At 44.3% G+C, this 12,725-nt stretch overlaps 1 protein-coding gene across 1 annotated transcript; it reads right to left on the reverse strand.

Moving 5' to 3' along the window:
* Nucleotides 1-301: 301 nt before the first annotated feature.
* Nucleotides 302-10,334, reverse strand: Prdx1 (peroxiredoxin 1). Its single transcript, XM_045150757.1, has 6 exons — nucleotides 10,220-10,334; nucleotides 7,488-7,604; nucleotides 3,850-4,003; nucleotides 2,326-2,448; nucleotides 1,775-1,905; nucleotides 302-630 (listed from the first exon to the last, which is right to left on the reverse strand). The coding sequence occupies exons 2-6, from the start codon at nucleotides 7,591-7,593 to the stop codon at nucleotides 545-547; spliced, it is 600 nt and encodes a 199-aa protein (XP_045006692.1). The 5' UTR covers nucleotides 7,594-7,604; nucleotides 10,220-10,334; the 3' UTR covers nucleotides 302-544.
* Between the last annotated feature and the right edge of the window lie 2,391 nt (nucleotides 10,335-12,725).

A 12,725-nucleotide genomic window follows, 5' to 3' on the forward strand; every position in this document is an offset into this window, starting at 1 on the left:
CCCTTCTCCCCCCCCCTCAAATAAATAATAAAAACAAATAAAAATAAGATATTTTAGGAAAAAAGAAAAGTAAATTCCTTTCAAAGATTAATGTTATCTAAAATGAAGAATCAGGCTGGAGGGATTAAGGCATTTGTCTGCAAGGCCAAAGGACCCAGGTTCAATTTCCCAGGACATGTTAGCCTGGAGTTTGTTTGCAGTGACTGGAGGCCCTGGTGTACCCATTCTCTCTCTCCCCCTTTCTCTGTCAATTAAATAAATAAATATAAAATTTAAAAAACATAATTAAATGAAGAATCACCAAGATCTCAATTCAACTTTAATAAACACTACAAAAGTCACTGGGACTGCTGATACATAATATACATTAGACAGTCTGCCCTACAACACAGCTCAGGCCATTCCCACCAGTGGAAGAACAAACTGACCTCACCAACCCATCAGAGAAGGCTTTTCTCCAACCACACCACATTCTTGTTGTTTTTAACCTGGGAGGGGGAGTACTAAAAAAGAAAAAAAAAAGAGCACTAAAATGGCCCAGTGCTCACTTCTGCTTAGAAAAATATTCCTTGCTCTTTTGGACATCAGGCTTGATGGTATCACTGCCAGGTTTCCAACCAGCCGGGCACACTGCAAGAGAAAAGAACCACTAATTAATAATCTGCTTGATAGCATGTACTCTCCTCCCCCTTGCATAAGACATCGTCTCAAAACTAGATTTAAACTATGCAGTGGCTTAACCTTTGACTGCAGCACACAGGAGGCAGAGGCAGCAGGACTACTACAAATCCAAGGCCAGTCTGGACTAGAGACCCTGCCTCAAAAAAAAAAAAAAAAAAAGCTTACCATGGGATATATTTTATAATCATGGAAAATGTTAATGAAAATTAAAAAAAAAGCAAAAACAAAAAAAACTTAAGTCCCTATTTGGGAAACTGAGTATAAAAAGAGTGCTGGAAGCCAGGTGTGGTAGTGCATATATTAAATCCCAGCACTCAGAAGGCTGAGGTAGGAAGATGGCCATGGAGTTCAAGGCCAGCATAGGCTACAGAATAAGTTCTACATAAAATAGGGGGACTAGGGCTGGAGAGAGAGCTCAGTGGTTAAGTGCTTGCCTGTGAAGCCTAAGGACCCCAGTTCTTGGCTCTATTCCCCAGGACCCACATTAGCCAGATGCACACATCTGGAGTTCACTTGCAGTAGCTGAAGCCTTGGCACATCCATTCCCTTTCTGCCTCTTTCTCTGTAGCTTTCAAATAAACAAGAAAAATAAAAAAATAAAATTTTTAAAAGTTCATTTAAAAAATCACTGCCAACCAACTCTGGACACATGCAGCACACCTTGTTCATCTGGCTTACATGCGTCCTAGGTCATCAAACCTAGGGCCTTTGGCTTTGCAGGCAAGTACCTTAACCAGTAAAGCCATCTCTCTAGCCCTTGATCTTAAAAAAAAAAAAAAAAAAAAAAAAAAAAAACCAGCAACAACAACTTTAGCTGGGTGTGGTGGCACACACCTTTAATCCCAGCACTTGGGAGGCAGAGGTAGGAGGACTGCTGTGAGTTCGAGGCCACCCTGAGACTACATAGTGAATTCCAGGTCAGTGAGGACTAAAGAGAGACCCTACCTAGAAAAACAAACGGGGGGGAGGGGGGCAAAATAAATAAAAGGGCTTACTTTAGGCTTATAATTTCTAGACCTGTTTCATAGCCTAATGTTCTTACCCTCTTTCCCACCCATCACCACATCATCCCTTTAGTAGACAAATGGCTTACCTTCCCCATGTTTGTCAGTGAATTGGAAGGCCTGAACTAGTCTCAGAATTTCATCCACAGAGCGGCCAACAGGAAGGTCATTAATAGTGATCTGCCGAAGAATACCTTTATCATCAATGATAAAGAGGCCCCTGGGAAGAAGAGATCAAGGATGAAGAGAAATTATATTTTTGCTTTGTTAAAATATAAAAATTTAGCCGGGCGTGGTGGTGCACACCTTTAATCCTAGCACTTGGGAGGCAAAGGTAGGAGGATCGCCATGAGTTCAAGGCCACCCTGAAATTACACAGTGAATTCCAGGTCAGCCCAGAGTAGAGTGAAGTCCTATGAGGGGACAGGGGGAATTTATTTTTTAAAGTAGGGTCTTACTCTAGTCCAGGCTGACTGTGAGTTCGAGGGCACCCTGGGACTACCTAGTGAATTCCAGGTCAGCCTGGGATAGAACACTCTACCTCAAAAAAAAAAAAAAAAAAAGATAAATACATACATGGTTTTCAGCAACCAGGAAAGTTCTCACAATGAAATGCTACCTCTGATCCTGAAATACATACCTGAAGGAGATACCTTCATCAGCCTTCAAGACGCCATAATCCTGAGCAATGGTTCGCTTGGGATCAGATATCAAGGGAATGTTCATGGGTCCCAATCCTCCTTGTTTCTTGGGAGTGTTGATCCTACAGCAAGACATTCTTATAATCAGATTCATTCAAATTCCTGTGTAGCAAGATTGCTGCACCTACCAACTTTCCCTGTATGTGTTATCTAATTTCTCCCAGAAACTTCAAAGGTTTTCCAACAAAGTAATGATTAAATCAGAATACTTAGGCTGGAGAAATGGCTTAGTGGTTAAGCATTTCCCTGTGAAGCCTAAGGACCCCGGTTCGAGGCTCGATTCCCCAGGCCCCACGTTAGCCAGATGCACAAGGGGATGCACGCATCTGGAGTTCATTTGCAGTTGCTGGAGGTCCTGTCACGCCCATATTCTTATTCTCATTCCCTCTCCCTCTGTTGCTCTCAAATAAACAAATAAATAATTTTTTTAACTTAACTGTAATTCAAACTGTTTCTCCTCTGCTGCCAAGTAATGAGAGCAAGAGGAAGTCAAGGCCTGAAAACCAATAAAGTCAACTGCCAAACTTCTGACAGATGTGAAGCCAGGACGATAGCTGGGGCACCCTGGTCAGCTAGTCAAACCAAAATATTAGGAGCTCTAGGTTTAGTGATGGACTCTGTCTCAGGAAATAAGGCAGAAGAGGGACAGAGGACACCCATCTTTCTATGGCCTCCGCATATGTGGCACCCCCCACATACACACCTTTAAAAAAAGCCTCCCAAATTACTGCTTAAGAAATCTATGCTGCTGTATTACTAGTGCCAAGACATAAAGCAGGGGAAATATATTTTTAATGCGACCCCAAAACAACCCTATGCTGCCAGGTGTGGTGGCACACACCTTTAATCCCAGTACTTGAGAGGCAGAGGCAGTAAGTTCATTCACTATGAGTTCAAGGCCACCCTGAGACTACAGTGAATTCCAGGTCAACCAAAAAAAAAAAAAAAAAAAAGAACAAGAAAAAAGTCTTATGCCATGTGTGGTGACAAACTCTCAAAACCACTCCAGACACATGCGCTTTAACCCCAGCACTTGGGAGGCAGAAGTAGGAGGATCTCTCAGGAGTTTGAGGCCAGGGTTTCCAGTCAGTCTGAAATAGTGTGAAACCCTACACCCGGAAAAAAAATAAAATTACAACACACTGCCAAGTGTTATCCCACCTACTCAAGAGGCTAAGGTTGGGGCCAAAGATATGACTTAGTGTGGTTAAGGTGTTCACCTGTGAAGCCTAAGAACCCAGGTTCAATTCCCCATTACCCACATAAACCAGATGCACAAGGTGGGGCATGCATTTGGAGTTTGCAGTAGCTGGAGGCTCTGGCATGCCCATTCTGTCCATCAAATAATTAAGAGGCTAATGGGGCCCACCCATTCTCATTCATTCATTTCATATATAAAATAAATAAATAAATTTTTTTTGCAAGTTTAAAAAAATTCATGTCAAATGGACCAAGAACTTTACCATGCCAGATGACAGAAGTGAGAATCCACAGAAGCACCAATCACTTGGCAGTTGAGTTTCTTAAATTCTTCTGCCCTATCACTGAAAGCAATGATTTCCGTGGGGCACACAAAAGTGAAGTCAAGAGGGTAAAAGAAGAATACAACGTATTTTCCTGGAAAGGAAAACAGCAGTCAGGTTAGGCTTGAAACAGACTTCTAAACTAGTATATGCGGAGCCAGAGGTAGTGGTAACTTTAGGCCAAGCTTGCAATTGCCAGGCCAGCCAAAGTTAGAAAGAGAACTTGTCTTAAAATAAACAAAAATCAATGAAGGGGCTAGAGAGAGGGCTAAATGGTTAAAGGCACTTGCTTTGCAAAGTCTAATGGCTCAGGTACAATTCTCCAGCACCCACTTAAAACCAGATGCACAAAGTGGTGCACGTGTCTAAAGTTTGTGTGCAGCAAGAGGCCCTAGGATGCCCATACGTATTCATTCATTCTCTCAATCAAATAATAATAAAGAAAACCCCATTTTTTCCTTTTGCTTCATACAGAATAAGTCAGAGCTGGATGTGGTGATATACACCTTTAATCCCAGCACTTTGGGGGCAGAGGTAGGAGGACTGCTTTGAGTTCAAGTCCTAACTGGGAGTATAGACTGAGTTCCAGGTAAGCCTACTGAGTCTGAGGCCACCCTAGCACTACAGAGGGAGATATAGGTCAGCCAGGGCTAAAGTGAGTAAAAACCAAAACAAAAAAGAAAATTTAGAAAGAAATCAGAGCCCTTGCACAGTAAAATATTTAAGTGACCTCATAGGGACTAAATAACTTTGTGAATCACAGTATGTTCCTAACAAACCTGACAGGACAGGACAAGAAAAATGTAGCAAAAGGTTCTCAAAGTACTGGTATATAAAAGGATTTCTAGCTCCAACTTTTTATTAGTCACTCCAATTAGCTCTCAAGCAGATCTTCAAACTGGCACACAGACTCTCACCAAATGGTTATGCTAACTGGAAAACTTCCACATATCCACTTACTTCTAGTAACAGCAATGTTTCAAATTCAAAAGCACCCCTCAACTAATTTAAATAATCTCTAATCTTTGCCTAGCAAGTACTTAGAAGCCTCAACAGGTTAAGCCCTAGAGGGCAGAGAGCAGCTACTCCTGAATCATGTGTCTAAACTTTTGGGCCAAGGTTAACTCCCTAGGGGTGCTACCTCAATTGTTTGCCAATAAGAAAGTCTCTCCATATAGGCCATAATATCTGCTCTCACTCCAAGTGTGAAACCTTATTGAATGTTTTACCTAAAAGTTAACTCCAAGCCAGGCATTGTGGCACATAACCTTAATGCCAGCACTAGGGAAGCAGAGGTAAGAGGATAGCCATGAGTTCAAGGTCAGCCTGGGTTAGAGTGAGACCCTGCATTGCCCCCCCCCCAAAATATAACTCCAGAAAGCAGTATTACACCACTAAAAAATGTACACCAACACCTGAATTTCTAAGTTTCTAAGGAAACTTATTCCCAATTATTCCAAGATACTTAGCTACTCTGGGAATATTAAGAGGAGAAAATAAGAATAGAACTTCCCATGGGATAGAGATGTCTTAGTGGTTAAGGCACTTTCCTGCAAAGCCAGAAGACCCAGGTTCGACTCCCCAGGACCCATGTAAGCCAGATGCACAAGAGGGCACATGCATCTGGAGTTCCTTTGCAGTGGCTAGAAGCCCTGGAGCACCCACTCTCTCTGTCTCTCTTCTATCTCTGTGCTTGCAAATAAAATAAAAAGTGCTGGGATTAAAGGCATGCACTACCACACCTGGCTTAAAAAAAAAACTGGGCGTGGTGGCACATACCTTTAATCCCAGCACTTGGGAGTCAGAGGTAGGAAGATCACTGAGAGTTCAAGGCCATCCTTAGACACATAGTGAATTCCAGGTCAGCCTGGGCTAGAGTGGGACCTTACCTTGGAAAACAAAACAAAAAACAAATAAATAAAAAAGAACTTGCCAAGTGTCTGCTTGGAAATGATGACAGTGTTAACAGGGAATTGTATCAACACTACTCTAGAAAAAAAGAGCAAAGAAAATGTGCCTAAGCAACTTTACATAAAGATGTAAGAACTGTGATCTCACAAACCAATTAAAGCAACAGCCCTAAAGACTGGACTGGATTCTCCATACAATAAGAGATGAGGCTGGAGAGGTAGTGTTTACCTAGCATGTGAGGCCCTGGGTTCAATTTCCAATACCACAAAAAAATAAAATAAAATAAAACTGGGAGCAATACTCTCACTTTTGGTTAAGAACCTTCTCTTTTCAGAGGGCAGTGACCTTGGGATGACTCAGAAGGCATCATAGTGCTAGGAAGAAGTGACAGGAGTGCTCAGCACTGCAATATCTCTATCACACCTTCCAATGTGATCCTCCAGACACAAAATGACCTCACAGTGCCTGACACTACGTACACAAGACCATCACAAGAGGAGGAAAAGATCATGACATCATATTAAAAGAGAGACTGAGATGAGGAGGGGATATGATGGAGAATGGGAGTTTCAAAGGGGAAAGTAGGGGGAGGGAGGGCATTACCATGGGACATTGTTTATAATCATGGAAGTTGTTAATAAAAAAAAAAAACTTTAGGGCTGGAGAGATGGCTTAGCAGTTAAGCACTTGCCTGTGAAGCCTAAGGACCCCAGTTTGAGGCTTGATTCCCCAGGACCCACGTTAGCCAGATGCACAAGAGGGCACATGCGTCTGGAGTTTGTTTACAGTGGCTGAAGGCCCTGGCGTGCATTTTCTCTCTCAATCTCTCTGCCTTTTTCTGTCACTCTCAACTAAATGAATAAAAATGGACAACAAAAAAAAAAATTTTTAACCTTTAATTAAAAAGATGCATAACATAACAAGAAAAAAAAACTGGAGCAAACATAGAGACACCTGCCTTAAATCCCAGCAGAAGAGGCAGAGGTAGGAGGGTCTCTATTAGTCTAAGGCCAGCTTGTCTGCAAAGCCAAAGAATCCTGGTTTGATTCTTCAAAACCCACATAAGCCAGATACACAAGGGGGCACATTCATCTGGGGTTCATCTGCAGTGGCTGGAGGCGCTGGCATGCCCACTCTCCCTCTGTTCCTTTCTCAAACAAATAAAATATATTAAAAAAAAAAAAAGCCAGGCGTGGTGGCACATGCCTTTAATCCCAGCACTCAGGAGGCAGAGATAGGAGGATTGCCATGAGTTCAAGAGACAACATAGTGAATTCCAGGCCAACCTGGGGTGGGGGAACCAAACTGGGGCTGGAGATGGAGGTGATAGCTTGCAAAGCTTGAAGACTCTAGTTTAACTCCCCAGCTTTTCACATAAACCATCCGGTAGGAATGCAGTCGGAGAACCTGGTGCACCCATACACACAGATGCACACAAACTTAAAACTAAAAACTGAAAACAAGCAATGAGAATTTCTCCAGTAACATAATTGGGAAGTACTACTAAAACTTGAAAAAAGAAAAAAGGTAACTGGACTATTATATCAGACATAATAAAGCATGCTCTCTCTAAAATGGTTCATACCTTGGGTACCTATTTTTCTATGATCACTGTTAGTAATCATCATTTCAACATGAAGACAACAGAGTAATGTAATTATTCTTACCTTTGTAGTCAGCCAGGCTGATATCTTTGAACTGACCATCTGGCATAACAGCTGTGGCTTTGAAGCTGGGGGCAGGATGCCCAATTTTGGCATTTCCTGAAGACATCTTGCTATCAGCTAGAAAAGTAACATAACAGAATTGGGAACAACTTCTTTTTAGGAATCAAGGACTTGTCTGCTGGCCCTGAAAACCAAAGGTTTTGTGCTTTGTTTTTTTAAATATTTTATTTATTTGAAAGAGAATGGATGTGCCAGGGCCTTCAGCCATTGCAAACTCCAAACACATGAGCAACCTTGTTGACTAATGTAGGTCCTGGAGAACTGAACCTGGGTCCATTGGCTTTGTGGGCAAATGTCTTATCTTAACCATTAAGCCATCTCTCTGGCCTGAAAGGTTCCCCCCCCCCCAACCCCCGCCAAAGGTTTTATAGTAGGAAATTGAAAAACAAGCTGTCAGTCAACAGTCACAATCCAAGCTATCCAACTTTTAGACCAAAAAAACTTCTGAATATCAACCTTTGTTTTCACTTATAAATGGATCCAGTTTTTGAAGTGATGTCACCCCATAACCATTTCTGAACCAGTCTGTGCAATGGCATTCTATTTTGCATATTAAATAGAAGCAGAAAAGGCAGGGGATGGAGACTCATGAATACTAGCGAAACTATGCCAATTTGGCATCTACTCAGTTCAAAACTTAGGGTTCCCCGCCCCAACCCCTGGTGTGAACTTGAGGCCAGCCTGAGATACATAGAATTTAAGGCCAGGCTGAATTAGATTTGTTTTGTTTCTTGTCGCTCTAGCCTAGGCAGAGCTGGAATTTACTATATAGTCTCAGGCTGGCCTCGAGCTCAAGAGGCCTACCTTGGCCTCCCCAGGGCAGGTATTAAAAAGTATGCAACCCAGCGAGTGTGATGGTGCAAGCTTTTAGTCCTAGCATTTTATGAGGCCGAGGTAGGAGAATCGCTGTGAGTTTAAGGCCAGCCTGAGACTACATAGAGAATTCCAGCTCTGCCTGGGCTAGAGCGACAAGAAACAAACAAAAACAGAAAGAAAATAAATCGGTTTCTAAGGGATGGGAGATGGTTCAGTGGGTAAAATGCTTGCAGCTAGTGAGTGAAGAGATGTGAGTTCAGACTGCAGTACCCTCATATAATGCCAGCCTGCCTATTTCTCAGGCAATCAGAACAGAGATCCACCTGGGGCTCAACGACTGTCGCAAAAAATAAAGTGGAAAGCAACTGAGGAAGACTTGGCTTCAGCAAGTAAACACACACATGGAAAAAACACTTGGGAGGCTGAGAAGGAAAGGGATAGTGATGTGTTGGCTACAAAGTGTAGCCAGCCTAGGTCAAGATGAAAGAGAAAGACTTGTCTCAAAGAAAGAAAGAAAGACAGAAAGAAAGACAGACAGAAAGACAGAAAAGGAAGGAAGGAAGGAAGGAAGGAAGGAAGGAAGGAAGGAAGGAAGGAAGGAAGGAAGGAAGGAAGGAAGGAAGGAAGGAAGGAAGGGGATGGAGAGATGGCTTAGCGGTTAAGGTACTTGCCTGCAAAGCCAAAGGAACTCGGTTCGATTCCCCGGGACCCAAGTAAGCCAGACGCACAATGTGGCACATATGTCTGGAGTTTGCAGTGGCTGGAGGACCTGGTGCACCCATTCTCTCTCTCAAATAAATAATAATTAAGCAGGACGTGGTGGCGCACGCCTTTAATCCCAGCACTCGGGAGGCGGCGGTAGGAGGATCGCCATGAGTTTGAGGCCACCTGAGACTACATAGTGAATTCCAGGTCAACATGACCTAGAGTGAGACCCTATCTCGCAAAAATGGGGGAAAAAAAAAGGATGGCGTAGCCAGACACTAGCTCTAAAAAACAAAACAAAATTAAAACACTTAAGTTAATGCTTCAGTTCTTCGTGAAACGTTTGAAGCATCGATCATCACAATTTTTTTACGGTTTAAAAGAAATCGTGCAGGGGCTGGAGAGATGGCTTAGCGGTTAAGCGCTTGCCTGTGAAGCCTAAGGACCCCGGTTCGAGGCTCGGTTCCCCAGGTCCCACGTTAGCCAGATGCACAAGGGGGCTCACGCGTCTGGAGTTCGTTTGCAGAGGCTGGAAGCCCTGGCGCGCCCATTCTCTCTCTCTCCCTCTATCTGTCTTTCTCTCTGTGTCTGTCGCTCTCAAATAAATAAATGAATAATAAAACATAAAAAATAAAAAAAAACATAAAAATAAATAAATAAATAAGAAATCGTACAGGAAATTAGCGGCCACTACAGTGATGGCTCCAGCACGCAAGGCCTCCTGGTCCAAACTTGTTTTGCAAGGTGGGCCGGCACGTCCCGAGCCCAAAACCAGTCCCAGAAAAGTCCACCTCCGGCGGGCCGCGGCTGCGAGCTCAGGGGACCCGAGCGGACGGCGCGCCAGAGCCACGCCCCAAGGCCCGCTCCAGGTGCTCGACGGCCGCGCTCGCCCGAGACCCGAGCTCCCGAGTGCGCGTCCCAACTACGCGCTCCGCTCCGACTGCGCGACCGGGAACTCGTCGTTGGCCTCGAGCTGTCCCCGGGGAGCGCGCAGGGCGCACGGGAGACCCCGGAGCACTCGTGGGGGGCAGGCTTCGCCCCGCCGCCTCAGCCCCCAGCGGAGCGCGGGCGGGTCCGCGCCAGGAGGAGGAAGAGGGGAGCCCGGGGCGCAAGGCGCTGCGTGGCACCTCGTTCCCGCGCCACACACTCACCCGGAGGGAAAACTTCCCCAGACGAAACACGGGGCAGCGAGGCAGGAAGACGACAGGCGCGGGCGCGTGTGGCGCTGCCTTTATAGCCCGCGAGGCTCTCGCGAGACTCACGGGCGACCTGGGGGGCGGAGGAGGGAAGGGGGGGCAGGGGGGGTTCTGGCCAAGCCCCGCCTAACCCTGGCCGCCCCGCGCCGATGACTCAGCGCTTTCCTTTGCTGGGGCTCAGTGGTCCCAAAAGGACTTCCAACTTCCAAACTGCTGTTGGCAGAGGTTGCAGGGAGGATTCCTTCCTCTTGACCGCCCCCTCCATTAATCTGGGATCCCTGCTGGGAACCTGGCCTCTACTTCCAGGACTGCTCTGTGCTGTCCCTTCAAGACCCTGACCACAGGAAAACGACCCTCGCTGCTGCCCACGAAAGAGCACCTCTAGTTTCAGTTACACCACGTTGTAACTGCTCACCCAAGTATGTCTCAAGCCCACCCTGGACCCGTGGGCCCTGCAACAGACTGCTTCTCAGTGACCTTCCCTGCCCAGGCAGCCACCTCCCTTGGTCTTTGATTTCCAGAACCATTTTGTCCCCTACCCCCGTTTTTTCTTCCAGTATCTTAAAAGAAATCTTTCTGAATCTGATCTTGTCACTTCTCTGATTTGTGGTTTTAAAAACTAGGGCTCTGTAGTCAGCTTCCTGAGTTAGAACTTCTCAGGATCATCTTATACATAACTTTAGGTAAATATTAATCCCATTAAAATTTACATTTCTCCCTGTGAAGGGGAAATAATCCTAATATCACATTGAAATAAGTTTGTGGTTTATTGAGCACAAGACCTGGGTTTGGTGCTGGTAGGTTAGTTTCTGGGTTTTTTTCTGTTTGTTTTTTTCGAGGTAGGGCCTCACTCTAGCTCAGGCTGACCTGGAATTCACTATATCGTCTCAGGGTGGCCTCGAACTCACAGCGATCCTCCTACCTCTGCTTCCTGAGTGCCGGGATTAAAGGTGTAAACCACCACTCCTGGCAGTTTCTGGGTTTTTTTTTTTTTAACAATTTTTTAAAATTATTTATTTATTAGACAGAGAGAATGGGTGCACCAGGGCCTCCAGCCACTGCAAATGAACTCCTCTCTACATGCACCACCATATGCAGCTGGCTTATGTGGGTTCTGGGGAGTCAAACCTAGGTCCTTAGGCTTCACAGGCAAGTGCCTTAACTGCTAAATCATCTCTCCAGCCATTGTTTCTGTTTTTTGAGATATAGCATCAGTCTCCCTTTGTAGCCCAAACTGGTCTCCAACTCATGATGCTCTTTCCTCAGCCTCTTGAGTGCTAGGATTACAGCCATATACCACCACTCCTAGCACATAATACCTAGCTCTTATAAAATTCACTAGAGATGTTAACTATTATTATTATTTTAATTTTTCCATCTTCCTCACCTAATAAGATTTTGAACTGCTTAAAGTCTGTTTTATTGTTGGAACCAAGGAAACCATCCCTACCTCTAGTTGTCCTTGAGAAAACAAAGACTCAGCTAAGCATTATTGTCTGTAAAACTGCTAATGACTGGCCTTGGTTTACACTCAAAATCCCTCTTATTTCCAGACTTCTATTCATCCCTTGATTTACATTACAGGCCTTTATGCCCACATAATAACCTGTATAGCCAAAAAAAAAAAAGTCTTTGAGGTATGGCTTATTTGATTCTGCCTGCTAGAATGACTTTCTGGAGGACAAGATTTGAATCACATCCATTTCAGTGTACCTCTGCCTCCCAAATGCTGAGATTAAAGGTGATAGCCATCACACCTAGCTTAATACTTTTTTTTTAACTTCTTTTTAAAATATATTTTGAAATATTTTATCTATTTATTTGACAGAGAGAGAGAGAGAGAGAGAGAGAGAGAGAGAATGGGAATGCCAGGGCCTCCAGCCACTGGAAACAAACTCCAGACACATGCGCCCCCTTGTGCATCTGGTTTAGGTGAGTCCTGGGGAATTGAACCATGTCCTTAGGCTTCGGAGACAAATGCCTTAGCCCCTAAGCCATTTCCCCAGCTCCAGCTTAATACTTTTTTTAAAAAATGTTTTTATTGAGCCTCACACAGTGGTGCACGCCTTTAATCCCAGCACTTGAGAGGCAGAGGTAGGAGGATTGCCATGAGTTCAAGGCCACCCCGAGACTACATAGTGAATTCCAGATCAGCCTGAGCTAGAGACCCTACCTCGAAACCCCCACTCCAAAAAAGATTGATGAGTTATCCAAGAATCAGGCTCTAGTGTCATAGAATTTCCTGTATCTCTTGAATCAGTTTTGCCACATGTTTGTGAATATTTTTGTTTTGTCTTCTTAAATTAATTACTTTTAAAAAATTTTTTTTTGGTTTATTTTTATTTATTTATTTGAGAGCAACAGACAGAGAAAGAGGCAGAGAGAGAGAGAGAATGGGCGCGCCAGGGCCTCCAGCCACTGCAGATGAATTCCAGACACATGCGACCCTTGTGCATCTGGC

The sequence above is a fragment of the Jaculus jaculus genome, chromosome 5, assembly GCF_020740685.1.
Source record: "Jaculus jaculus isolate mJacJac1 chromosome 5, mJacJac1.mat.Y.cur, whole genome shotgun sequence".
Taxonomy (NCBI): domain Eukaryota; kingdom Metazoa; phylum Chordata; class Mammalia; order Rodentia; family Dipodidae; genus Jaculus; species Jaculus jaculus.